The sequence below is a fragment of the Halyomorpha halys genome, unplaced genomic scaffold (assembly GCF_000696795.3).
Source record: "Halyomorpha halys isolate HHAL.00 unplaced genomic scaffold, Hhal_1.1 Scaffold2732.1, whole genome shotgun sequence".
Lineage (NCBI taxonomy): Eukaryota > Metazoa > Arthropoda > Insecta > Hemiptera > Pentatomidae > Halyomorpha > Halyomorpha halys.
In genome coordinates, this window is record NW_027114706.1 from 31558 (window position 1) to 57766 (window position 26209).

The window sequence follows — 26209 nt, forward strand, 5'->3', positions numbered from 1 at the left end:
AAATTGAATTTTTATAGATATTTACTCATGTATGAAAAAAAAACCACCATAATTTAAGAGTGCTTTGGGACAATTTTCTGTCATAAAAAGGGAGCTGTTTGGATTTTAAACGGTCTTTTTTAAATCGCACTTAATTGTAGAATTGACATTTATTTTTCTGATCTCGGTACCTTCAAAAAACTCCCGTAATACTTTCATCTGCAAGTGTATTTTGTTCATTATAAAACACAAAAAAACTGTTTTATGCACCTTTATTAAGAGCACATAACATTGCTGTTCAATTGTTTTGTATAACCTCCTCATGTCTAACCTTATCAAACATATGATATTTTAATTTTATAACAGAGTGCAATTGTGACTTCAGTGAAATTCTGTTACTTGTGTTTGATTAAGAACTATTTTGGATTTAACGTGTTACTTGAAGCATATGATATTTTAATTCAATCCGCCGCGGTTTATAAATCTGAACTTTGATCCATTATTTCTGAATACAGTCGGACTCGGTTCATCGTTCGTGAACTAAACGTTCGCAATGCAAAGAAAGTAATAAAATAAGCGAAATTCATTAGTTTCAAATAATCCATAGCACTAATCTATTTATAACACTCCAGCCCAAGGCTACTATTTCCTACATAATATACGATATTTCCAATTATTTATCTGTTAATTCCAACTAATTACTTAACTTTCCGATTTATTAAATGCTTCCATTAAGGAATACATTAATTGAAAGCCTACAATAAATGATGAATAATCAATGGTCTCGAGTATCAACGGATGGAGATGAATAATCATTCTTACCTATTTAAAATATTTAAAAAATAAAACACTAATACTAATAAATTCCAATAGGCCTGCATGTTCATTACAATACATGGAGCTAATGCATATATTTTGTGCATTAATTTTGATAAAACTTTGCAAAGAAAGCTGGTGCGGTGTTCGCAGCACACCACTTTCACTCAGCAAGCTACTCAAGCATTAAGATTCTCAACCAAAAAATACCAAGATTCTCAACCACAAGGGTAGAATCTCAGTTTTTGTGATTTTTTATGGATAACACAACTTAATAAACATAGCAATAAATCCTAAGCTATTGTATCTACAGCTAAATTAAAACAACCATTTGAAAATTATGAACATTTTTTTTTTTTTAATTTTCCTGTATCTATAAAAATTCATATTTATGGATTTCTCTAGGTGGGAATAACTTATATAAATTTTGTTCCTCTGAGAGTACAACAATTAAGCAAAACAAAACGCAGTTTATTATTATCGCTAACACTGAAAACTGTTTATTTATTTTTTTAATGAATAAAATTAAAGTAACTTTAGAGGTTGATTTTTTGAAAATTCGGCATTTGACCAACATTAATTGGAATATAACCAGATTAATATTTGGCTATATCAAGGAGGATAAGACCTATCTGGTATAATAAAGATCACTTAATTACTTCGTTTTTGTGGAAATCGGAAAAAAAAATCAATTCTATAAAGTGACGCTTCCGGTCGGTCTATTTTAGCCCATACTCCACTGTCACATGCCAGGCATATACACTGTATTGTACGACTTTTCATTTTTGAGCTAAGCTGACAACATATACACGCACACTCAGACTATTTCCCGAGACTTGGATAAAGGGACTCAAGGGTCCCTAAACGTGTATTTCTGACGAATTCTTGAATTGTCGAAAATTTTTGACCATTTAAATTTTTTTTTAATTTTAAAATTTACATCCTTATTCAAACTTATTTTAAACTATAAACTAGTCAAGTTAATTTGGGAAAAAGTAAGTAACGAAAAAGTAACTTCCTGTTCACTTCTGAATCCTGTATATTTTGAGCCTTTCATGGTCAGATAAGGAACAACAAAGGGGTTGTTATCTATTGCGACATCAATTTCGGTGATCATTCAAAGATTGATCGACTCCTAGTAGTTGATCTTGTAGTTGACCGACAATATTGATTAACGCTTTTTTAATATAGGATATATGGATGCATTTATCCAAGAAGAATATCAGCTTTCGGCAGTGTAGCGGGGGGTGGAGCACGACAAAATATATTTGAAAGTCGTTCCGGGTGACGGTCAAGAAAGGAACGAAAATAGCAGAGAAACTATATATAAGTAACCAATGTTTCGCCTCACTTTGCAAGGTTGATTCCAGAGAGGAAAATGAAGAGAGTCTCTCCTTCCGGACTTGGCCCTGGCGATGCCCTGCAAAGGATTAGTTTCTATCAACATTAGTGATAAATTGCTCAATATTCCAAGGGGTCCAGTAGGCTTATAGGGTTGTGGTGGCACTGGTAGGACAACTACTAATAGGACTGTTATCTTTCACTTTAAAAAGGCTGCACAACTTCTAAGATCCACATGACTAAGAGCTAAAAAATGTTTCGACAGGCTGTTTTATTGGTTGAAAAAAGTCCAAGATTGGTAATTGCTTTCTGTACTAGTAATGCTGTCGGTCAAAGGAGTTAGGGTGCGTGTCCTGTTGGTCCTTAATATGAAGACGCACGCCTACCGGCTGGATCAGCTAAATAAATGTAACCCAAATATCATAGAACCAGGATAGAATAAATTAGTAGCCTGTAGGAAATCCTGCCCTAGGTATATTAAAAATATCATCTCAGCCTTTTACCGAGTGTGACTGACTAATCATTGTAATACTTCATCAAATTAAGAAAACTTTTGAAATAGATGAAGTTGTTTAGCTTCTCCTTCCTCATAAATAAGACTCCTAAGCCTGCGTCCCCTCCCTGAGCTTAAGTAGCTGCCGGCTGAAGGCAATATATATATACACACTAATACTCACTAAGTATACACAGTTCTACTAAGTGGAGCCTGGACAACTAATTGATGCATGCGACCTGTGAACCCAAGCGGCCCTCTATTCTTAGCCACCCAGCTGTTCCAGGAAAAGGGCGCTGAATGATCTGTCAGGATACATCAACAATAACTCATCCTGAAACATTAGTAGAAATTTGTCATTCGGGGAAAAAGTCATCAACGCAAATAAAATACAACCAGGTTCATTTAAAAGTGTTTTGATAAAATGTCAACATGATCTGTATGGAACATGCATTTAATCAATAGAATTGTTTTAAGCTGACATACTGTTTCGAAAGGATAAGAAACTCCATAGATCCCAAAACTCAGTGATACCAAGGTTATGTCTTGGAAGGTACGAATATTTTTATGCTTATAATTTTCATATATATTTATGTTTTATATATTTTAAATGTTACAATCTGAAGTCTAATTAATGTAAATTTTATATTCACAAGAAGTGGTGATTTCAAGTAATTGAAATCATTACAACATTTTTTAACTCAAATATATTTTTCAAAAATTAGGAGTTTAAAAGTTACTCCGGTTGACGGTACTAATTTAAAGCCATATAAATTGAAATGTTTTTATTTTTGGATGAACACTTCTTCAGAGTATGAATAAGTCTTTGTCCAGGGTCGCTCTATATATTAGATCCTGGTATCAGTTTGAGAACTACTAAATATCAACAGTTCTCGACAATGCGTGTTCAGTAGATTGGGTAGGCTATGAGATGAATTGCCAGAATGAGTTTTACGGGAACTAGCCGTAGATTCTTACAGGGTGGATGAACTATATTCCGTAGGGTGCTAGCTTCTTAGCGTCGTGAAGGGGATGGTAAACCCTACAGGACTTAGCCGTTAATTCTCGCAGGGTGAATACCTAATTGGAAAAATATTCAGGAAATAGCTGTAGGTTCTTACGTGTGGAAAAAAAAAAAATAGGATAAAGGAGAAGTCTAGAGAAGGCAGAAGTGAAATAAAAGTCTAATATACGTTTCTACAAGTAGCAATGGGGTGTAGTGATGACTACATATATATATTTTTACTTATTGCCTCCTAAGGAAGAGATATCCTTGCAGAAGATATTCACTCTTTGGTTTAAGAGTTTTGTGCTTAGTCAACTTTCTGGGCAAATAAACCCCATCGAGAGATGCTACGTATTATACGTTACCTTTTAGAGGGTCACAAAATTGTATTGTATTCTTTATTGATTCTATGAATATTGCGACACAGCATATCGTTTTTACATTTCTACACTAAAATTATTTACCATGATTAATACATACATCAAAATTCGATGTTGATGTGATGATCGTCGACATTTGTACATTTAAAGTATTTACCAGGAATAATACATGTATCAAGTATTCGATGTTTGCGTAACGATCGTAGTGTTTTACTTGTAGACAGCTAGATCGCACCAGGTGGCCCGTAACGGTTTTAGTGGTTGCTAGAGCAGTGTCCAGTAAATAGTCGCGGGGTCGCTACAAGTCTTTATAGGTTGTAATGAAAAGGAAAACCATCTTTGTGATAGGATGTATAGAAGTCACAAGCAATCTTGGACGTCTTCATTTTTCCAAAATTCATAATTTTGGACAGCATAATGTTAACCATAAGTAAGTCACTTCATAAAATTCAGTAATGAGTTGGTTATCAATGTGAATATATTATCATTATGGAACTTTATTTATTCGATACCCTTACATCTTTTGGGGTATTTTCTCATCTCGTCTTGTAACCTCTGCAGAACTGGTATTGATCCTGTTGCCATGACACTCGCCATACATCCCCCACCATCTCTGTAGGAGGAATGTTCAACGCCATTTCGATGGCCAATTTCAAGTACTACTTTTACTTCAGAAATAGAAGAGGATTAAAAATTAATTAAATATGTTGATGACCCCAGTATAAAAAAAAGAATGAAGTATACGGTAAGAATGAAGTAGATGGTTATTTAAGGTACAAAAATTCGGCAGTTAAGCACTATTTTTTTTTAAATCACTATTATTTCGATTCCAATTGTTCATTTTTCTCCTCACTCCACATTGACGTCGTTAGTTTGATCAAAATCGTTTGATTCGTTTTCGAGAAAATCGAAAAAATGAGAAACATCGAATCTGTTGTATGAAGTGTCACTTTTTATCGCGTACGATTTTATCGAAACAGTTGCGGTTAGATCCCTGGCATTTGCCGCTTTAAATATGTAATTTCAGTTTCGTACGACGTTTCGTTTTTTAGCTTGGTTGTTCACTTAAAACATTTGTGAATATAAATTAATTAATGTCTATCACTCATTACAATTGAGAATCGTTTATAAATTTGTTTATATTTTTAACATACCAAAACAACATTGTGAAGACTTAAAACATTTTTCATCACTTAGTGCCGTTGTGATCTAATTTGCACTTACCCGTGAAGTTTGCCATCATCATCACTTATGCACTGAACAGCGCTTTAACTATTGCAGTTACACGAAGTGTAGTTATCGAAAAGAACTGAAAACAAATTAATAACTAATGAACTGCATTGTCATCTCACTGGGACTACAAAGAATTTCTACATAAGACATGTTTACTTTGGTATAGCTTTTATTTCAGTATGATTTTTCTTCAATTTCAGAAATTTAGTTAACTACTGACCAAATGTTATAAGTTTTAAAATGTTCTAAATGTTTGATTTTTGTCTTAAACAAAAACTCTAAAAAATGAAACAATTTACATTGCAATACTAAGCAGGGTTACTACTATCCATTAAGTAATAATTATTATATATTTTTTTAAAATTCTATTCCATTAAAGCTAATGAAAAATTAGCTTCAAAACCGTTGGAATGCTGATGTGACAATAATATATCACTGTAATAATTATATTTATTTTAATATTTTGGCTTTCTGTACATTTTTTTCGGATGGGCGTTATCATTTTTGGAACTCGTACACGAACGAATATGTACTGTAATAGTAACAATGATTTATGTTTGCTCTCCATGAATTATTGAAAACTATTTACTGACCATCAATAGATAAAACCGCAAAAATAAAAAGAGACGGGATCATTATCATAATCATAAATGGTCCAAACCTGTAATTAAAATCTATTACACTTTTTTTAAAATACAATTTTTATAATTTTACCGCGGACCTCGTTTATACCGGTTATTTTAGGTTTAATATTTTTTTTTTTTTTAAAAAACCTTTGGAGCAGTTCAAAGGTCTAAAAAGTATTAGCGATAGAGGTTTTGAGTTCACCACCTAATTAGATTAGTATGGATCATTTTCAGAAATATATTTTTACTATCACATATAATTTATATTTATAAATGATATATGTTGACTTGGTCGTAAGAGATTCCAAATTCGAATTTCTTTAGTTTTCTTTATTCCCTACTTCCAAGTCTCACAAAATGATCTGGGTCTATGTGTGATATAAATGCAATTTTGTAGTAAACTAAAAATTTTAGAAACATTACTATATATGATATATCATGTCGTAAAACGTATTGAGTTGTTACAAAATACTTAGCAAATGAGACGAGTGAAAAAAGGATATGAAATCGCTATTCTATTTTCATTAAACTAATAGTATTTTTTGGTAAAGAAAACCTACTTAGCTATTTTGTATACTTGTCCTATTAGATTAGAATAAAGCAATTGAACATTAAGCCAATGTTTATTTATAAAGAAACTTTAGAGCTATAGATCTTGAAGGATTGGAGAAAGTGTTTCTGAGCCTACGCTGGAAAGAACTGATGTCAGCATTTAGGATCAACCACCAGCGTTATTCCAGACCCTAATTAACGGTATCCAATTAATAGAAGCCGGGGACATCACAAGTTTTCCGAAATTATTACGACGGATCTTAAGCCTATCCACGGCTGATATAAGGGAATGAATAAGCAATCAGCCATAACCAGACTAAAATTTATCCCAACCTAAGGTTGGGTAATAACTTCTTTCAGGGAGTTGCTGCAATACCTTGTGGGGTACGGAGGCAAAATCTAAAATTTCTTAACAGTTTTGACCGGATTTCTCAACTTACAGGAGGTTTGTGTAGCATAGATAATGTTTTAGTACAGTGCTTGACCTATTGTCAAATCTCAAATTTCCCTATTTTTTCGAGATTTCGACTTACTGGAGGAGGTGATTGGATGGGTCCGCCTATTCCCTCTCTGGGACGACAAAAGTTATATAAATGTTATGTTTTAAGTATACTACTATTCATGTATGAATAGCTTTATTCATGAGGTGTTGTCTATCACCTCTAGACAAATAACGTTTTTACACTGCTGATGTGGTAAAGCCATTGGCATGTAGAATGGACATTTGCAATGGAGCTAGATGAATGCTCTATCGTTCCAAGGATCCATCACTGCAAGAACCGTCTATTACAGCAAAACTAGCAATCAAGAGACGACGTATTAGACAGTTATGCTAATATGAGAGGCGTTCCATCTGCTGGATAATGCTCTCTTTAATAGTTTGTTTTGAGCCACTTAAACCGCCAGCTGTCTCCTCTCGTAGGGATCAATCTGGGGCCTTGTCGGCTCTCTAGAAACTGGGTCGTTAATGGATCACTTCTCTCCTATTGTAGTTTTATAAGGGAATGCAAAATACGGAACAATAAATAAATTAAAAAAAATATGACAGTGTGTGTTCGTCTACAACTTTCACTTTACACTCTAATTACGTCCCCAAGTTGTGTGTAGATTGGTGGAATCGTGTTGAAATTATCACAATTTTTGTATTTTAAAAATAAAAATCTAAGATCATTGAAAGCATAAATTATACCTCAAAAGTTTTATTTTTTAATATGCTGAGGTGAAAAAAACTTCCGTTTCATATTATCACTATTCTATATTTGTTGTACCACTTTTGGGGTTTACCCCATATTTATGTAATAATATACCTACGATTATAACAATTAATTTAACATTATCAACAATTTTTTTTTATATATGTAGACAATTAAAACCTAATAATCTATTTTACCTCATTTTGTCAATTGCATCTATTTCTTTTTGAAATATTGTCTTATAAACAAATAATTAAAAATTTACAAGATACGATTTTTTATCTTCTAATTGATATGTCCATGTTTAATAAATTTTGCTATTTAAGTTGAAATTATGTTGTTGTTTTTTCACCTCACCGTATTAAAAAATAAAAACAAACAACTTCCTGGGAAAAAATCCAGAACAAAAAACTTTTCTTTTCCTGTTGCTTGGAAAATTTGTATTTTAGGGAATATCGAGGTGGAAACAATTAATAAAAATAATGTTCCTGCCAGAAATATCACAATAAAATACAAGATGGCGAAGTATTAATCGGCTGTATCGGCTTTTCTCGTTCGAATTGAATGTCTCTATTTTTCCTTTTTCACCTTTAGTTGCCCTTAAAATTCTTTATTTATGATTTTTAAAAGTTTGTTTTATTTTTTCTTGTAAAAAAAAATTAAAGGTACTTTAGAAGAATATTTTTTAAAAATTCTTCATTTAAGTCCTGTCTGAATATTTCAATGAGAATAAAATTTCACTGGGTAAGAACAGAAGAACATTTAATTCATTATATAATTGTATAATAGCTTTTCGTAATTCTTGTTTATTCTTTCTTTTTACGGTATATCCTATTTTTATTTTCTCTGTTTACAACTTAGTTTACTTTCACTTCATATTAACTATTTTATTACTTTGTTACATAATTTTAGTTCTTTGTATTTTTTTAGCCCTGATGAAACCCTGCAAAGTGAGACGAAAATTTAGCTCAGAATAAATAATTTAATTACTATTTGAGTTTTTTTTTTTTTACCATATCTTCCTTTCATTTTTATCGTGTTTTAATTATACGTTTTAGGTCATTATCCATTACTTTCTACGACTCTGTATGTTGCATATATTTTTTTCTAAATCTTTGACTTTCCAACAGTATATGATAAACCTTTATTACTACTCATATTTCTGGCAATTTGCTATTAACATGATTTTTTCTCTTATCTCCTTAACTTAATTAACAAATACTTTAGTAGTTTATATTTATTAATTTTCCATTGCAAGTAAAAAGGTTAATTTTTTCAAATAAACAAAAGATACTAAAGATACTTTAGAGGAATCCTTGCGCATAGACCTTTATGATATTAAATAACACTTAATTTTACATTGATTTACCTTTTTTAATGAAAGTTGCCTGAGCCGTTTTTGAGAAAGTCCTAAAAAGAGTAAAATCGATTACATCAAGAGGCACTTACGGTGAGTCGATTTTAACGAAGCAGTTACTGTCACATCCTTGGCATATACTTAAATAAGTAATTTTAGTTTTAGTTTAGTAATCATTCGATTAATCGTTTTTGAGCTACGCTGTTCACAGACACACAAACCATTTTGCAAGACTTGGTCATTTCAACTCAAAACGTATACTGCTATCGAAAATTTGAATTTGAAAATGTCAGTGAACGTAAAGTAATCCACACAAAAGTTGAAAAAATTGTTACAGATAATAATTTACTTAATTAATAACGGAAAATCTTTCTGCCTATGGATGTTATTTTGATTATGTTTAACAATTTACTCAGTATAGTATTTTTGATTTGTTTAAAATTGATTGTTGAGCTTTTTGTGTGACAAGCATGTCTTCCCAAACCTGAGTGAGTAATACTGTCACGTTACGCTCAACTTCGCCCCATCCCCAATATTTCCTAAGTGAGGGCACAAATGTACAAAAGAAAAGACATGTTTAATATAATATATCTTTCTAATTTCTTTGTATAAATGTAGGTGTTTTAAATTTTTCCTCTAATTATTAATTAATTTAGTAACTAAATGAAATACCCAGATTTGTCGTGAAAAAACAATATGTTTATTTTTTGTTTAATCCCGGACTAGATATTCTGTAGTTTAGTATATTGCATCTTTGCTAATGAAGGTCCTATTCTGTTATTTCTTTTGTAGGGAATTTATACACCTCTCAATTAACAGTTTTCGTACATAGTTTGAAAATGGCGTATGCCGTTCGCTTATAAACTTGTTATACAACTACAAACGGATAGGTTATAATACATACATCAAGGCCTGCTGTCTAGGAAGGGTAGGGTAACAAAATCTCGGGGGAGAGGGGAAGGCCATATGAGTTCAATCAAAAATCTAAAAAAGTTTACTAAAAAGTGAATAATATCACGTATTTTATCATACAAATCTTTTTGTAAAGCTTCTCTGTGATCATTTCTATTTGATAGGAAACAATAATTATTATAGTTTTAATATTAAAAAAACAATTGCTGCGGAGAAGCGATTTTTTTCTTTTAGACCCTTCTGACATGTAACTACTTTAGGTAATAAAGGCATTATGCCGAATTAAGGTGGGTTCTGTTGGGCAAAGCAACTTACAAGCAAATATGAAAATATCGCTCATGATGCACCCATATTCCAAATATCCGGACATCTTCCATTAATTAACCACACAAAATGACCAATACTTTAACATTAAACGTAATATATTTTTGAATATTATATTAGTCTAAGATATTACATTGGAAATCTCACATCTGAAGACGTTTAGGAACTTTTGAAATAAAAAAAACTAATTCAAACCCTCTGAAATATCACAATATTACATTTCAAAATCCAGTTTTTAAAAATTAATATTACATATTTCTTTGAAAATTACAATTAGGAATAATGAGTGAGGTAAAGTCGGGTTTGGGATGCGGTAGGAAAATATTCAGAATCAACTTTAAAATGCATTAGGCTTAATAGCTCATTTTCAAAAACAAGGCTACGATAATACCAATGATGAAAATACAAGTAGTAATTTTTTTGAAGACGTTAATTGCTCTGCAGAAATAAAAATAAAGAATATTAAATTATGCGTTGTATGAATAACTATAGCGTATTAATTGTGTCGTAATTCACCCCTTGTAGTTGGAGCTCGAATATCTGATCTGTTGAAATCCATAGACAAGTAGTTTACATGGCTTACAAATATATCGCTTGGCCAAATGATTACGTTATGGCATGCACACGACGTATAATTTAATATTATTTGCTTTCTTTTATTATAAATGTTTCATTTGTATGCACCGTTTAGGTTTTATAGACCGAAAGAAAAAAAGACTAAAATTTCTAATTTCTTACTTTATCAAACTTATCATCTGCATGTTAATCGTTTACAACCGCCAAATATGCGTTTCCGTGGTAAGTTTATATTCGTATATTGTGTTACATCTCAATTTTGGGTAAAATTGAGCAAAAAAAAAAAAAAAATTATCGGCTTACAATGGTTTACGGTTCACCACATACTACTTTACCAACTTAATAAGTTATAGCATTTACTCCACGCAGAATTTAATTTAATCTTAAACTCGATCTTTATTGAAAGAGGCGAAAAAAAATCTAATTTTAAATTTTATTAAATTAATTGTTTAATTAGTAAGAGTTTTAGAACTGTGGAATGGAAAATGTATATCCGTTTAGAGTGTGACAAAAAATAATTTTTTAAATTATTTGCAGATTTATAATTTAATGTGATATATTTATAATATAATGATTTATAAAATTATGTGCTGGACTTCATTTACCGGGTTCCTGTACTAATTTATATTTCGCTACATATGTTAAAAACTTCACGTATCATGTTAACTGGAAATTTGACATACTTTAATATAAATTACCAATAGAAATTTCAAAAAACTTTAATATAAATATTTAAAAAAAATATTTCTTTGTGGTCCCGCGAGATGAAAAATTGACCCCACCACAATGGTAGAATATGGTGACAAATTATAGATACCCCCCTCCCATGTCCTTAAATTTAAGTATTCCAGCAAAGTGCAATCCAAGCAGAATTACTGAATGAAACATGACTGCATTTCATCGAAGTAGAATGATGAAGAAGTAGAATGATAATGATTTAGATGTGACATAGACACACATGGTATCAATTCAATTTGTAATGTCCTTTGAAGGCCAAATATACTCTAATAAATATACGTTACATAAATTCTAGAATTATGTGTAATTTTACCTAGAATTGGTATATTATTAAATTGAATATGATTATGTGGGCACCGACACTACCGCCTGGTCTACATTATCTATAGTGCTAAACAGTCTATTCCCAGCTGACTGGTTAGACATAACCGCGAGAACTCTGTAATGGACAACAGGTGGATAAGAAGTTCGTGAGAACCAGGTCATCGAGGTACAGGTGTCAGAGCGCGAAAGAAGACAATAGGCCACCTGGCCTTCGAAGTCTTCCTGAAGGCCGCTGGAGAGCCGCCCGATGTCTTGGAATTGTTCAGTGTCCGTCGCCAATGCTTGATCTCAGGGCCCATGGCACGGCTACAAATAACTATTAAATTTGTAATAAGAAGTTAAATGTGGATTCATTAAATCATTCGATATCCCTCAAACATGTTCACTCTGGATAAAAAAAAATCTGTGTTTTTTTTTTTTTTTTTTATGAAATCAATTCCAATTTCCAATGTCAACTTTATGTAGATGATCATTGAGAATAGGTAACCATGATTTACGTGTGCACCTTTATTATTTATTCTGGGTTTTGTTTTTAGGAAATTTGATTATATTAATTTTTTTAAATTGTTGAGGTGAAGAAACTTGCAAGATGAGTGTAATCTATTCAGACTACAAATAATGTAGTATACAAAAATTTTGAACTATGATATATAGATGAGATGATATCCATAGAGAAATTGAAAATATGACAAACATATGGTAAATATGTTTACAAGATTTGAAATATACATATATAGCATAGATAAAACTTATTGATAAGAATATCTTAATTTTAGGACTGTAAAGGTGTACGAGTACGGGACAATTATCACAAAAATTTGTACAATGAAAAATATAGAATAGATTATATTTATCTTGGAAGTTTTTTCCCCCCAACAATTTAAAAAAAATTGTCCGTTTATTTATTCATTTTCATGGTTTGTTATTGTACCGTACTCCTCGTTTACTTCACCACTCTTCTCTTCTTTTAATTTTACTAATAATTCTTACTACTTCTATTAATTATTTTTTAAATATTCTTTACTCTAGTTGTACATATGCAATTTCATCGCTCATTAATGTTCGTGTTATTGATTATTATTCAATTCATTTATATTTATACTCTCTTAGTTTACTGTGTTACACTTTTTTACTTTTACTTACTGAAAAATATATAGTTAGAAGAAGTATTACGATCGTACAAAATTTCCTATTCCAGTTTTCGATGAAAATATAAGTATAGGTCTCCCCAAATTAATAGGAGTGGGTAGCTCAGTGGTAAAGGGTTGTGCTACTAATTCCAAGGACCCTGATTCGAATCCGGCTGTGGCAGATAATTATTTTATGTTTCATTGGAGCCGTGAGTTAGCCCTGTGGGTTCGGGAACAACCGTTGGTTTACTAAAAGTTAAAAAAACTTCCCCTGACTCTTAATGGATTTTAGCCGTACAGATTTTATTGTCCAAATTAAAGTATCGCAGAATGGTACGTTGTATGTGAACAGCCGAGCACGAAAACGAAAAGTCATATGAAATTGAAATTACATATTTAGAGCAGATGTACGCCTAGGATATGATTAACAACTTGTTTCTGGGTGAAAGTGTCGATTTATAGAATATATTTTTATCAATTTTTTGATTTCTTCAAAAACTACCCTAACTATTTGGATTAAACTCGATGTGTCAATATAAAATCCAGTTTTCTTTAATATCACTTTGGTCCAATGGATATATGAGGCCTTGAAGTAGCCTAACAGTGCTTAAATGACCAATATGGAAAAAAAAGTACCTTGAATTTTGTTTATTTGAAATACGTTACCAATTCCCATGGTTAATAATCCCATAATAAACAATGGATATATAAAAAATATATGAATGACTAAAGGAAAAATAGAAACAGGAGTTAGAATCGGAGAAATCCTAGACTACACGATCTCTTCCGATCGCATTCATATGTGCACGGTTTTGTTATCTTTTGTTAAACTGTTGTATTCTTGGCAGGAACAAAGTTGAAATTCGTTATTTTCACCTCGAGAAACATTAAATTACCAATTTTTATAAGTGAAAGTTGTGTTTTGTGCGCCTCGTACATAATGGATGAATAATAAATGTGATTTTCTCCTGTATCCTTTATTCTTCTCTTCTTCTAGCGCAATCGAAATCTGTGATGAGTTGCGTTAGGGGACGCGAAAACATATTGTCGGCTTTCTCTCCTGGGAACAGTGAGGATTGGGATTCCAGATGGTGACCGTCATAGTCCCTTAAACAGAGCTTTTTGAGTGAACGCTACACGAATCTAGTTTTTGTTACTCGTTGCTCATTGTCCAACATTATTGATGAAATCGCTCATCTGGATCCAATGGTATAAGTTGAATTAATCTACGGAGCAACGGATTGAAATTAATTGTTGTTATTTCTGTAGGAAGTCCGGGTGACAGTCAATAAACAGATAGGTGAATTACCTATGCCACATTTAGGCTAAGTAAATCTGTTTACCATTTATACCTACTCAATAATAATACTCGTATTTCTAATAAGTATTGTTCTAAACTTTAATACTCTAGTTCTTTATTTAGAATTCTATCCGACTTGGCTGTATTTATTAGTAATTAGTTTCCCAACTACTAATAGTTTCCTATTTACTAGACAAACGGTCTAAAATGTCAATCCATTACAAAAGACTGATTTATATGACTATTATAAGGCCTATCTGGACATACGGAGTTGAGCTTTGGGGCTCCACTAAACCATCAAATTCCTCCCAAATCCAATCCTTACAGTCCGAAATCCTTCATAAAATCCGTAATGTACCTTACTTTGTTACAAATCGAGTCATCCATCAGGACCTCGATGTCCAATATGTTGCCGATTTAACCAGAAGCAAATATCATTCCTTCCATGATAAACTTCCCAAATCCACTTGTTTCTAACCTGGCTTCTCCTTTACTACCTAATAATACTCCTAGACGTTTGAAAAGAAGGTGGCCTCGAGATCTTCATCTCTAGAAATGTTATTTCTATTATCTGTTATTTGGAGTTCTATCTCTTACTTGTTGTATACATTTTTATACAGTTGTAAATAACAATAAATAAATTATAAAAAAAGCTTATTATTTATATTTTTTATTAAAAAATATATATATTTTTTTACCTTCTTTGTATATTTATTCTAATGTTCTATCACTTCTTACAATGATTGTATCTTGTTTTCATTCAGCCCCGCGAAGGAAACGTCGGTTAAGATTAAATAGCTTCTTCTACTTAGTACCTTTATTGACCGCCACCCGGACTAACTTCCCACAATCTACTTTATAGTCAACTATCTTCTTCCAATATTGTTATTTTTATTCAACGAAATAACTGATACACGCACTGTTGTAGATCTGAAGATTAACTTTACCTGTAACGGTCATTCTATATTAAGGGACAAAGCCGTTGGATAGATATATATGTGAAACTAATTTTTACTTTTTATTATTTTGTCAAATATCTTTTTTTTCTGAGCCATAAGTATTTTATGCTCCAATTAAACAAAAGTCTGCCAAGTAGTAGTGCATTGGTACTGTTGCGGCCAACTTATGGTCCACAAATCGATAATTGAAACATATGATTTTTATAACGTCAAACACAAAACAACTTCATTCTATTGTTTTTTAAACTAAAAGATAGACAGATGACTTCGTAGCTACTCTACACATCGTCTCCTTTATCTCCTCACTACGCACTCGTAGTTACCAGCATTCTGGCCATCTTCGCCGGCTTAGTCATTTTAACCACGGCGGGCGGACTTCTTCGACTCATCCTACAAGAGGACAAGGCGGGCGGACGTACGTCCCTTTTGTCAATCTACTTCCAAGAGAATATCCACTCAGAACAACCACAACCGGGGCCCCACCAATCACCGGTGATATAAGACTTTTTTTCTAGTTTGTATGTATTTTTTTTGTTCAATTAATTTTATTTTGTAATATTAAGCTTTCTTTTTTTTTCTAGTTTGTATATTTTTTGTTTCTTTTGTTATGTTTACTTATTTAAAAATAAAAAATAACAAAATTCGACCATTTCTTTTCTTTTCACGGTTGGGCTAGTAAAGGTTCCTTTTGAACCCCTACCCACCGTAACATTTGGTCCTCCGGGCCGGATATTTTTCTTATTTATTTTTTTTTCTCATGGTCCTCCGGTTGTCGAATTTTGTTATTGTACATTTTATTTCATCTTTTTTTTAAGTTATTTTTTATAGAAAAAAAAAATTGTAAGGTACTCCATTCCGCCATTAAGTAATTTCGTTTTTCTCGTCCTCTCTCTTTACTTATTACCTTTCAGTTTCCTTTTTCATTCAACTCATTCACCTCTAAAATAAAAATGGACATACCGGGGGATATCAAAATTCAATTTGAAAAACGTACAAAAATAAAATTTCTATTTATGCCAGATTAAAACATGTACTTCTCAAGGGCGAGATATTGCAAAAGACCCTGAACAATTATTCTTATTTAAAGGTATGTACTTAGAACTGAGACCTTGCTACACTTCCTTCTGTGAGGCCTACGATGCCCTTAAAGAACATTGCTCCCACTCAAATGTTTCATACCTTTTTCCAACTAAAGAAGATCTTTCCCTCTTTAAATCCGTGCAGGAATATTATTATGAAGGTCTTGCCATCTATGAACATTACATGAACCCCACTCCTGTGGGTCCTCTGGCCTCTGCAGCATTAAAGGCTCATATCAATTATCTTCACTCGGTATCACAAGTCAATCTTTCCTCGCCAATGACAGCCAAGACCCATACTGGTCCTCATTCTGTCAACAATAGCATAATTACAAAGTGTCCAAGCTTTAAGAGAGTCCTCAGTAACCATCGTTATAATTTAGGTACAGTTGAAGGAACACTTCAGCCAACCTGTAATTCAAAAGATCTTCCTCAAAACTCTGGAGTCGCAGGCACACCTCCCTGTTCCAATTCTACATGCCACTCTAGTTCCCTGGGTCATTGTAGTAAATTTATAAATTCCTTAGTGGTACATCACAAAAAATATTCTGTCCGTTCAGCTGTGCCAGAGCCACTTATTGACATTTCGTTGGAAATTACCTCCATAATAACTAACTCTCAACAGCTACTCTCTTCTTTGGAGTCTCCTAGCAGTCCTCATAGTCCTACTGGGCTCCAAGAGCCTGAATCACTAAGGTCAGATCGTTCCGCTACATCTGATCCTAATAAATCTAACGACATCTCGTTAGAAAATATTTTCGTCCAAGACGAAACTCCAGAATCAAAACGCCCAGCTGCGTCAGATTCTAGTTACGCTAGCGACATTTCGCTGGTAAATAATCTTCCTTCATTTCACTCACAATTGCGGTGCATCTCCAAAAGGTCCCCATCTGAGGTCAACCTGAACCTACTCGCCTACCTCGGCCTGAAATCCTAAAATCTAATTAGTCTACTCCGTTAGAAGCTGATGAAGCCAATGACATTTCGCTGGATGTTTCCTTTATACAAAATCATCCACAGCACTTGCCCTCTTCTGTGAGGTCTCCAGGCAGTTCTCAAGGTCCCACCGAGCTCCATGTCCTTGATCCCTTATTTTTATTTTTATGGAACTTTTTTTGAGTATTTGGTAAGACGTTTTCGAAATGTATGTAATAACAATAATAATTTATTTATTTGTTTATGTGGCAACGCCCATACAAATTTAGTTATTAAGTATAGTTAGTATATTAGTATTAATTTTAGTATTATAATATTAGGTATATTAGTATTAACATTAGCATAAGTATAGTATTAGTATTAAGTTATTATAATAATTGAGTTAGACTGTGAAATACATAAAATAAATAATCAATTGTAGTAATTTTACAAAGATGGTGAAGTAAAAGATCGTTTATATAATCTAATAACAAACAATATATTTTAAGAGTTTTTTTATTATTATTTTTTTTTTATTTATTTTATTTTTTATTTTAGTATGTATGAGATCATTCATCACTATTACCTATTGCCCACAACTGTGTGGCAGATTGTAATATCTATCAATAAATAAATCTATCAATAAAAAAAAAAAAAAATACAAACAATATACCCAAGCTGGGCTATCTACATTCGTCAAAATAAAACTATAAAAAAAATAAAATGTCATTTTATATTTAATAATATATAAAAAAAAATAAACATACTATTGTGACGATAGGTATCCAGGCTCTAAGCAAAAGGTTTTGAGTTACATATATAAAAAGAAGTTTAAGATCCAATCCTGATACAGACCGAAATTCATACAACTAATTTTGGTTAATATTGCTTAGTTTCGGCATGTATCGGATTCGTTTCTCATGATACAGTTTGTCAGAAAATGGAATCAATCCTCCCGTGCCGTTTCATCACCAGCTAGACAAAGCTTCTGCATGTTCTTCGTAATCTATGTGTGTCTATAAAAATATATGTGCATGCGTAAACGAAATTAGTGGGTGAAATTTGATGATTTATTCCAGTAGCTGGAATTGAACATCCACTGGAACCACTTCTTGAAAAAGTATTTTGATGTCTTCCTTATTCTTATTCTTTCAACTCACTAATATTTTGGATTTTTGTTATATGTCTGGCTCCAAACTGCAATATTTTTAATTTTCTATTTTCGTTGTACTTAGGTGGAAATTCTAATTTAGTATCCCAAAATACATTTTGTACGATTTTTTTATCTATTTGAATTTTACATGTAATGTCGATATCAGAAATATCCTTAATTTTCTATATAATATAATATTCTATATAATTTCTTTCTTATAAAGTATACATTTTTTAAAGTTTGTTATTTGGTCTTGCTATTGATTCCATTACAAGTTTATCAGTATAAGAAAATGGTCAAGAAACATGCGTCACTTGTACCAGAAGTAATTATTATTATTGGCGCGACAGACCATAGAGGTACAAGGCCTCGCGCGATGTACGTAGAAAATACATCACTCGTCTCATGACGAGGTTTCCGTACGGTGGGTTCGTCATTCCTATTTTTGTGAGTGCCACCCATTGGCTTACGGGCCTCACAAATGCCCAGGGGGAGGTTGTGAGTCAGTATTGCATATTTAAATGCTTGAATGAATCCCAGGTAGGGCCGGGGACTCGACCTCGTAACCTTCGGGTTGGTAGACAGGCGCGTTACCATGCTGCTACCGGGGGCTACGGTATACATTATATATTATACCAGAAGTAATATATTATTATAATATAATATTTTATTTTAATACACAGATTTAACCCTTCCTCCCATAAAAAATATTGTCCCACCGTAGGCATTTTAATAAACACCTTTAATTCCCTTAATGAGGAAATCCTTTAACCATGAACCAATTGCTTGGGGTGGGTTTCGATAGTTCGTAGCCTGACGTATAGCGCTGTTTATTCATCAGGGATTGTGGACAAGTATATAGCTGTCAAAATGGAAAATTGTTTATGTTACTACCCCGAAACACATACAACTTTTCTTTGTACCTTTAATTAACCTTAAGTGAATCAAAAATTTCAACATCAGGGCAAAAGATTTTAACAATTCAGATCTACCTGGAAATATTTTATAAAAATAGATTATATGTAGCATTGACTGTCATAATTCCATCCTCATTAAGGTCACGACAGATAGGGTCCAATCTATCAACTACTGAATAGGATTTCACACGGTAAGAGCAAGTGAGTAAGTCACTTACCTTGGCGTTGGGGTAGGTGGAAGAATGGGCGTGTCCCTTTTTTTGGGCTACTTGGCGACAAGAGTGATCCAGACGATGAACTTGGCATACCCATGGGTAGAAAAAGGAAGTACACTTCAACTGAGATATTTTGTAGCTATATATTCTTTCAATGGAGGGTACGAAAAAAAAAAAAAAAAGATAAACGCACTCACTCAGTAGTGTCGGGGGAGCATTATTCTCAGATACCCAGTGAATGTGGTTATGTACAAGGCAGCGACCCTGGGTATCTTGAGATATTTTTGGAGTGAAAACCTCTCGCCGCGTCAGAAGACAAGGTTGACAACGATGCAAAGAACAGAATCATGCAACCTATGATTAATTTTTTATAGAAGAAGGCGATTTATATCCTTATCTATTTATTAGAGAAATTACCTTTAATAGACAAAATTGGCAATCGACTTCCTTAATATCTGTTTTAGAGTCTCCTGTGTCTATGTGTGATTATTAAAAATTATTTTATGGGATCCGTGTATAAATTTTAGACCCACTCGTTAAGAGCATCTGAACCGTTTGTATAAAGCTACCGCGGTTTGGAACTATGTAGTAGCTCAGATGTGTAAAGAATTTCAAGAAAGAGTGAGAACAATGCCTTGCAAAACCGTTACTTAAAACAATTCAATAAGCATACAGTTTTGTCGTGGATTGCATGACTCCTCATAAAGATATTTAAATATTTATATAATATAGATATGGTAAACTGGATGGCACCGACGTTTCGCTTTATATTATAGGCCTTCATCCGGGTTTTTATATCTAAGGTAAAGATGTTTGCTGACATATACATCTTCACCATATCCATTAGTATATATTTCTACCATAACTATTATTATACATGTCCAGCATACCCATTAGTATACATCTCAACCATATCCATAAGTAAACATCTTCACCACATCCATCAGTATACATCTCCATTACATCCGTTATTATACATCACCCCATATCAATTAGCACCACCACATCTCCACCATATCCATTAGTATATATTCCACCACAACCATTAATTTGTGTATATCTAAAACAAATACAGCCAACATTTCCGTTTGTATTTTACTCCGACATTAAACTTAGGAAATTCTTCAGTCACACTAATTAAAGTTATTAATAATATTTGTATTTAAAGAAAAAAAATATTAAAATTTTTTGACAGTGCAAAAGATGGAGGGGAAGGGAGTGGTATTTATACTATATTTACATACATAAATATTTCTAGAAAATTTGGTGTAAGATCATAATGGTATGACACCGGCACTTAGAGAAACTACCTATTAGTTGCAATCTAAACTCCAATGTTTAATAATAAAACATTTTAAATGTTTTATTACTAAAATTTCTTATTCCCTTGAATTTGCAGTGTTGGGGAACACTAAAATTTCAATATCCGATGTTACTCGACTTTCCCCTATATAAGCATGTGTTTACACATACAATGCTACAGAATGGATTTATTTTCTGTTGAATTAGCAACAATTTTAGAGGAGGGTTTTTAGCTGGTTAATATACATTCAACAGAACAGCCTGAATTCTGGTGACGTAGAGGCCAACGGCCTAATCGATGTGTTCCGGCAGTAGTGACTGGTATGGCTGTAAATATGTCCATGGACAGACAGACGGACAGACTACAAGTGACAAATAGCCATTATATATAAAATCAATTTCGAGCTCGGCTGTTTTACGAGGGACCAGCTGCCTCACCCCTTGCCCATCTATCATCAGTTAGTGCAGGTTGGTATTGTTGTTGCCTCTGATCGGTCTATTACATAGGGCTACTCCTTCCACCAGTAATGTTTAAATAAATCTTTTTATCTATATAGTGCGCTATTTTGTTTATAAACTTCTTATTTATTATTTATTAACACGTTCTATCTTAAAAGAGAGCTGTGCACTTTTTTATTTTTTTATATTGCTTCAAACCACTTATTTTAGTATAGAGATTATTTTTATAAATTATACACTGAAATATAAATCATAATATGCCAAAATTAGAAAAAAAAGTTTTTTCTTCTTGAAATATTGTATTAACGAATATTTTACTTTATTTTCACATTATCAAATAAGCGTTTTTATAACCAAAGTTGTTTGTATTAAAAGATCACATTGTTAATGTTATTTAATAGCTCCAACTTTACCGTATCTTTTCATATGAACATTATTGAATACCTGGGCCCTGTTTCATAATGAAAGCCCAATGTATTAACTCATAGTACAAGTGTAGAAACTAGTGTGGTAATAATACTAATACTTATTTTTTTCATGATAGGGAGGACTATTAGTGATATTACAGGAATTAAAAAATACTAAAGTACAAGTTACTATTGTACAAGTCTGTGTAATTGAATTAAGATAAATCTGCAAGACTAATAGTATTAGTTTGTACTTTGTTATGAAACAGGTTCCTGGTGGGGAAAACGGATGTAACATTTTTTAGATTTTTTTTTCGAACAAAAAATCTAAAAAATGTTACATCCAACTCCTCCTGTAGCTACACAATTAGAAATACCTGATTATATATACATTTATTGCTTGATTATATATATATGGTATATAAAATACAAAAATTTTTTTTTTTAAATAATGAAAAACAATATATAGGGGAGATCAGTGTGCCGTGGGTCAATTTTTTCAATCGATCATTGCTTTTTGAAATAAGAATTTCTGCTAGTTCAAAATAAGATACTTTGGCTATTTTAAAGATATTTTATCTTCAGATTTGGCTAAAATACATTTTTCTTTTAGGAAATAATAAATAGTCGTCGCGCAAGGTACAATTAATGTAATTGTACCTCGGACAATATTTATGTTAATTGTACTTTTTACATTACCTTTATGATCTACTCATTAAGAAATAATGTATCTTAAACCTTAAAAAATAAAAAGGAAAGTTGCTGGAATTAAAAAAAAATCAACCGGACACAGTAGATGTAGCGGCCCTAAGCACAATATGTAGCAATGAATGACCCATGACTTTGTTACAATGATTTGTTTTTTTAAGTTAGGCTTTTAGCAAAACTTTAACATTATTCCTTACAGCTTATATACTCGTATATAAAAGGAAATCAACTATTTTTTGTTTTAGGAAAAAGCAAATCATATTCGTTTTTAATGTGGTCGCAAACTGCTAAAACCATTTTTTAAGGAAATTGAAAATTAGAAATGTTCCACCATTTATTTAAATTTTTTTTTTCTTCTTCCGGTGACTATTATGCATAACTCCTCTGTAACCTATCCAGTTCCTACGTTAACAGAACCGTTGGAAAGCTGAATGCCTGCTCTTCTAGCCTACATCGACTAAATGTAGATTTAATGCCGATGGCTTAACTTATAAGAGTAAAATATGGATTTCAAGTGGAGAAAAAAATTCCTCTCAATCCTTATCTCAGGCTCTAATTTTTTTAATTATATCCGCTGGTGCAGATTATTAAAACATTTCCAAGTTTATTGTAGATTGGTTGGGTCATGTTGAATTTATTTCTGTTTTTTAGATTTTTCAAAAGAAATCCGAAGAAGATCAATCGATGTATGGCAAAAACATTTTATTTTCCGTTTTATTATTTATTCGTATTTAACGGTTTCTAAGGGTCCTAGTAACGAATATCAACTTTTTTTTCACTTCCAAAAAATTTCATCACACTTTGATAGGTCAATCTGTATAACAAACTATACAAATTTCTGTTTGGTTCCTTATCGCATATATTAGTTTAGTTTATGGTACAAAATCATAGTAATAAATTATAGGTGAATGTTTAATTTTAAATAAACACAATAATTTATAACAAACTATCAATCGTGTTCATTGAATCCATATACATCATCGAATATAGCAATAGGGAAATATTGCCGGGTCAGCTAGTTTATTATAATCTCAATACACTGAAAAATATAAAATAACTAATGATTCTGGGTGAATATACGTATATTTGAAAAAATGTCAAATGCAGTAAAGAAAAAATACTTTTCCAACTTATAAACACACAATTCAGTACTACCATCCAACAGACGGAGTTGGATCTACCCAGATATTTATACTAACTGGATTTCCCCAGAGGTGAAATCTTTACGTTGACTCAAAAATTTTCCCTTATACTTTTTTTTTATGCAGACCCAAGGTACACATCGCCTAATTTTTAACTATGATACGTTTTCTTCAATTTACATTTTATTTCTGACTTACCTCGTAGGTGTCCCTTTAGATTTATCAGAACATTTTTACATAAAAAATTCCAACAAAGACTGTACTAGTTGTGTAATTATGAACTGTTGGAAAATGAATTGAATCAATATTTTTATGGATAAAGAATGTCTGTTAAAATGTATATTGATTGGTTATTTCCTGACATAGTCCATTTTTATCTGAAAAAAAAAAGAATCAGATAAATCTTTTCTAATCGTGTGGATGCTGAAGGGGAACCAAGGAGCTACAAAAGAAGTGAACATCAACTTTATCAAGTTTTATTGCTCTCCGCTCTGCTATTAGCCAAGCATTACTCTTTGAAGTTTGATATTTGGACATTAGCCAAACTGCTGTGCCAATAAGAATGGGCTTCTTATTGTTAACACTCCTACAAGGGATCACCTAAATATAAATTTAATGTGTGTTTACTCGCTACCGTTATTGTTCCGTGAGGATGGGAAGGTATGCAACTAGCTGTTCTGTCACTTAATAAACGAAATTAAAAACTATTTATTGCAAAAACTGTTGTTTGATCATTGGCAATGATTAAGTTAATATAAATTGAAATTAAATAATGAGGGGAAGTATTGCAATCGTTTAAAATTTCGTATTCGAGTTTTTTATGGAAAGGTACGTTCTCCTGATTCCGAATAACCAAGTCTTGCAAAATGGTTTGAGTGTGTGTGTGTATGAAAAGTCTAGCTATAACATGCCAAGTAGTATGAAAATTAAATTACATATTTAAGACGTTAAATTGAAGATGTCCGAGATGTCACAGCAATAAAATCGATTAACCGGAAGTGCCACTGAGTGTAATCTATTGGATTTTTTTTTTTACAGCTGCAGAACTGAGAAATCATCTGCCAGGATTCAGGATGACAAGGAGATTAACTAAGGACCATGGCGATGGTCAGCGGTGCCCTCTGGAGGATCATCCAGATCATCACGGATCACTCTGTAAAACTCTCATCCATCCAGGCACTACTGGTTTTAGATCATGTTCGATTTCGGGTCAGATCATTCAAGGAGGACGGATATCCTGTGTAATCTTCTTCACCTTCAACCAGCTGGAGTCGGTACTACGCCGCACTAATAGTAACAAGGCGTCTGGACAGGACGGGATTCCAAATGTACTCTTGAAGATGCTTCCCAGGAAGGGTAATGCCTCCAGCATGAGTCGGAAGGTAGCCCTCGAACAAGCCGAAAATGCTTCTGCTACCATCGTAGTAGCACTGTGGGACGGCATCAGGGTGAATCCCGCAAAGACGAATGCCATAGTCATGTCCTTTCAAAAGGGCAAGAGGCAACCTCTTGGTAAAGGGCAAACTCCCTCGACGGTTCATAGTGCATGGCGAAAGCCGAAGGATCTCGAACACCATCCTCTTCCTCGGCGTGAAACTCGATAGGCATCTTAACTTCACCAGTCACTCAGGGAGAGACTAAAACCAGTAGTGCCTGGATGGATGAGAGTTTTACAGAGTGATCCGTGATGATCTGGATGATCCTCCAGAGGGCACCGCTGACCATCGCCATGGTCCTTAGTTAATCTCCTTGTCATCCGGGGCACCATAGAGCAGAGTCGGGCCTTGTAAATCTTCAACTTTAGCCGAAGTAGATCTGCTGTGATATGTGCAGGTAGGCTCATATCACACTTCAGGCTCATATCACAGCAGATCTACTTCGGCTAAAGTTGAAGATTTACAAGGCCCGACTCTGCTCTATGGTGCCCCGCTCCTGCGACACCTCTTCAAGACCACGCTGAAAAAGCTTTTCCAAAATTCCCTCCTTCGGCGAATAGTCAGAGGAATTTCACTCCAAAGAGCTAGGAACAGTGCTATCCATAATCAGCTCCAGCTCCCCTTTGTGCCAGAGTTCATCGCATTTTTTTTGATGGGCTGAAGGCATGTGCTAACCCGCTGTTCAGAAAGGTTGCCCCTCCACCAAGACCTGGGAGGTGGCAACGCACTGTCCCCTTGATTGACGTCCTCGCCGAGGGAAGGGCTTCGGGCTCTGCAGCCTGAAGTCATCTTAACCCCTCTCCTCTTTTATCCACCAGTGGAGCAGCCCTCCCCGTTCTTTACACCGCCCCTCCAGCGGCTCCTGGGCCAATATTGTAACCCCCGTCTTCAGAGAACCCTGCCCTACCCCTTATAATGTCATGTGGCAAAAGAAGAGCATTCAAACGTACGTATATGTTATATAAGTTACGGCCTGAGTGAAATATCAGCTGACAAAAGCCGTGAGGTGATCGACTAGATCAGCTGATTGAGATGTATATATAGAGGTACTGAACCAAATAAAGTTAGTCTTGTTTACGCATTGAGAGTATTCTTCCATCATCCTTTTCTTTTTTTATTAGTTTTTCTACGCCAACACGTAACTTTATATATATATATTTTTTTTTCCTGGCGAATTAGTCAACCTACACCTAAAAAAAACATCTCATACACACTGAGAGCACTAATCGTTTTTAGA

At 33.2% G+C, this 26209-nt stretch overlaps 1 protein-coding gene across 3 annotated transcripts in view; it reads left to right on the forward strand.

Annotated features, from left to right (window-relative positions):
• Nucleotides 1–26209, forward strand: part of LOC136795073 (uncharacterized) — a 64551-nt gene that overhangs the window by 10840 nt on the left and 27502 nt on the right. Inside the window, exon 3 of one of the 3 annotated variants that reach the window (XR_010844648.1) lies at nt 8550–8594. The exons of 1 other annotated variant lie outside the window; for it this stretch is intronic. Coding sequence is in view for 1 of the 2 variants with exons in the window: in XM_067051863.1 (XP_066907964.1) it covers nt 8550–8596 (47 nt within the window). In the remaining variant the exon portion in view is untranslated. Of the gene's footprint in view, nt 1–8549; nt 8607–26209 lie in introns of those variants that run through there. One more of the 3 variants, XM_067051863.1, reaches the window with a different exon arrangement.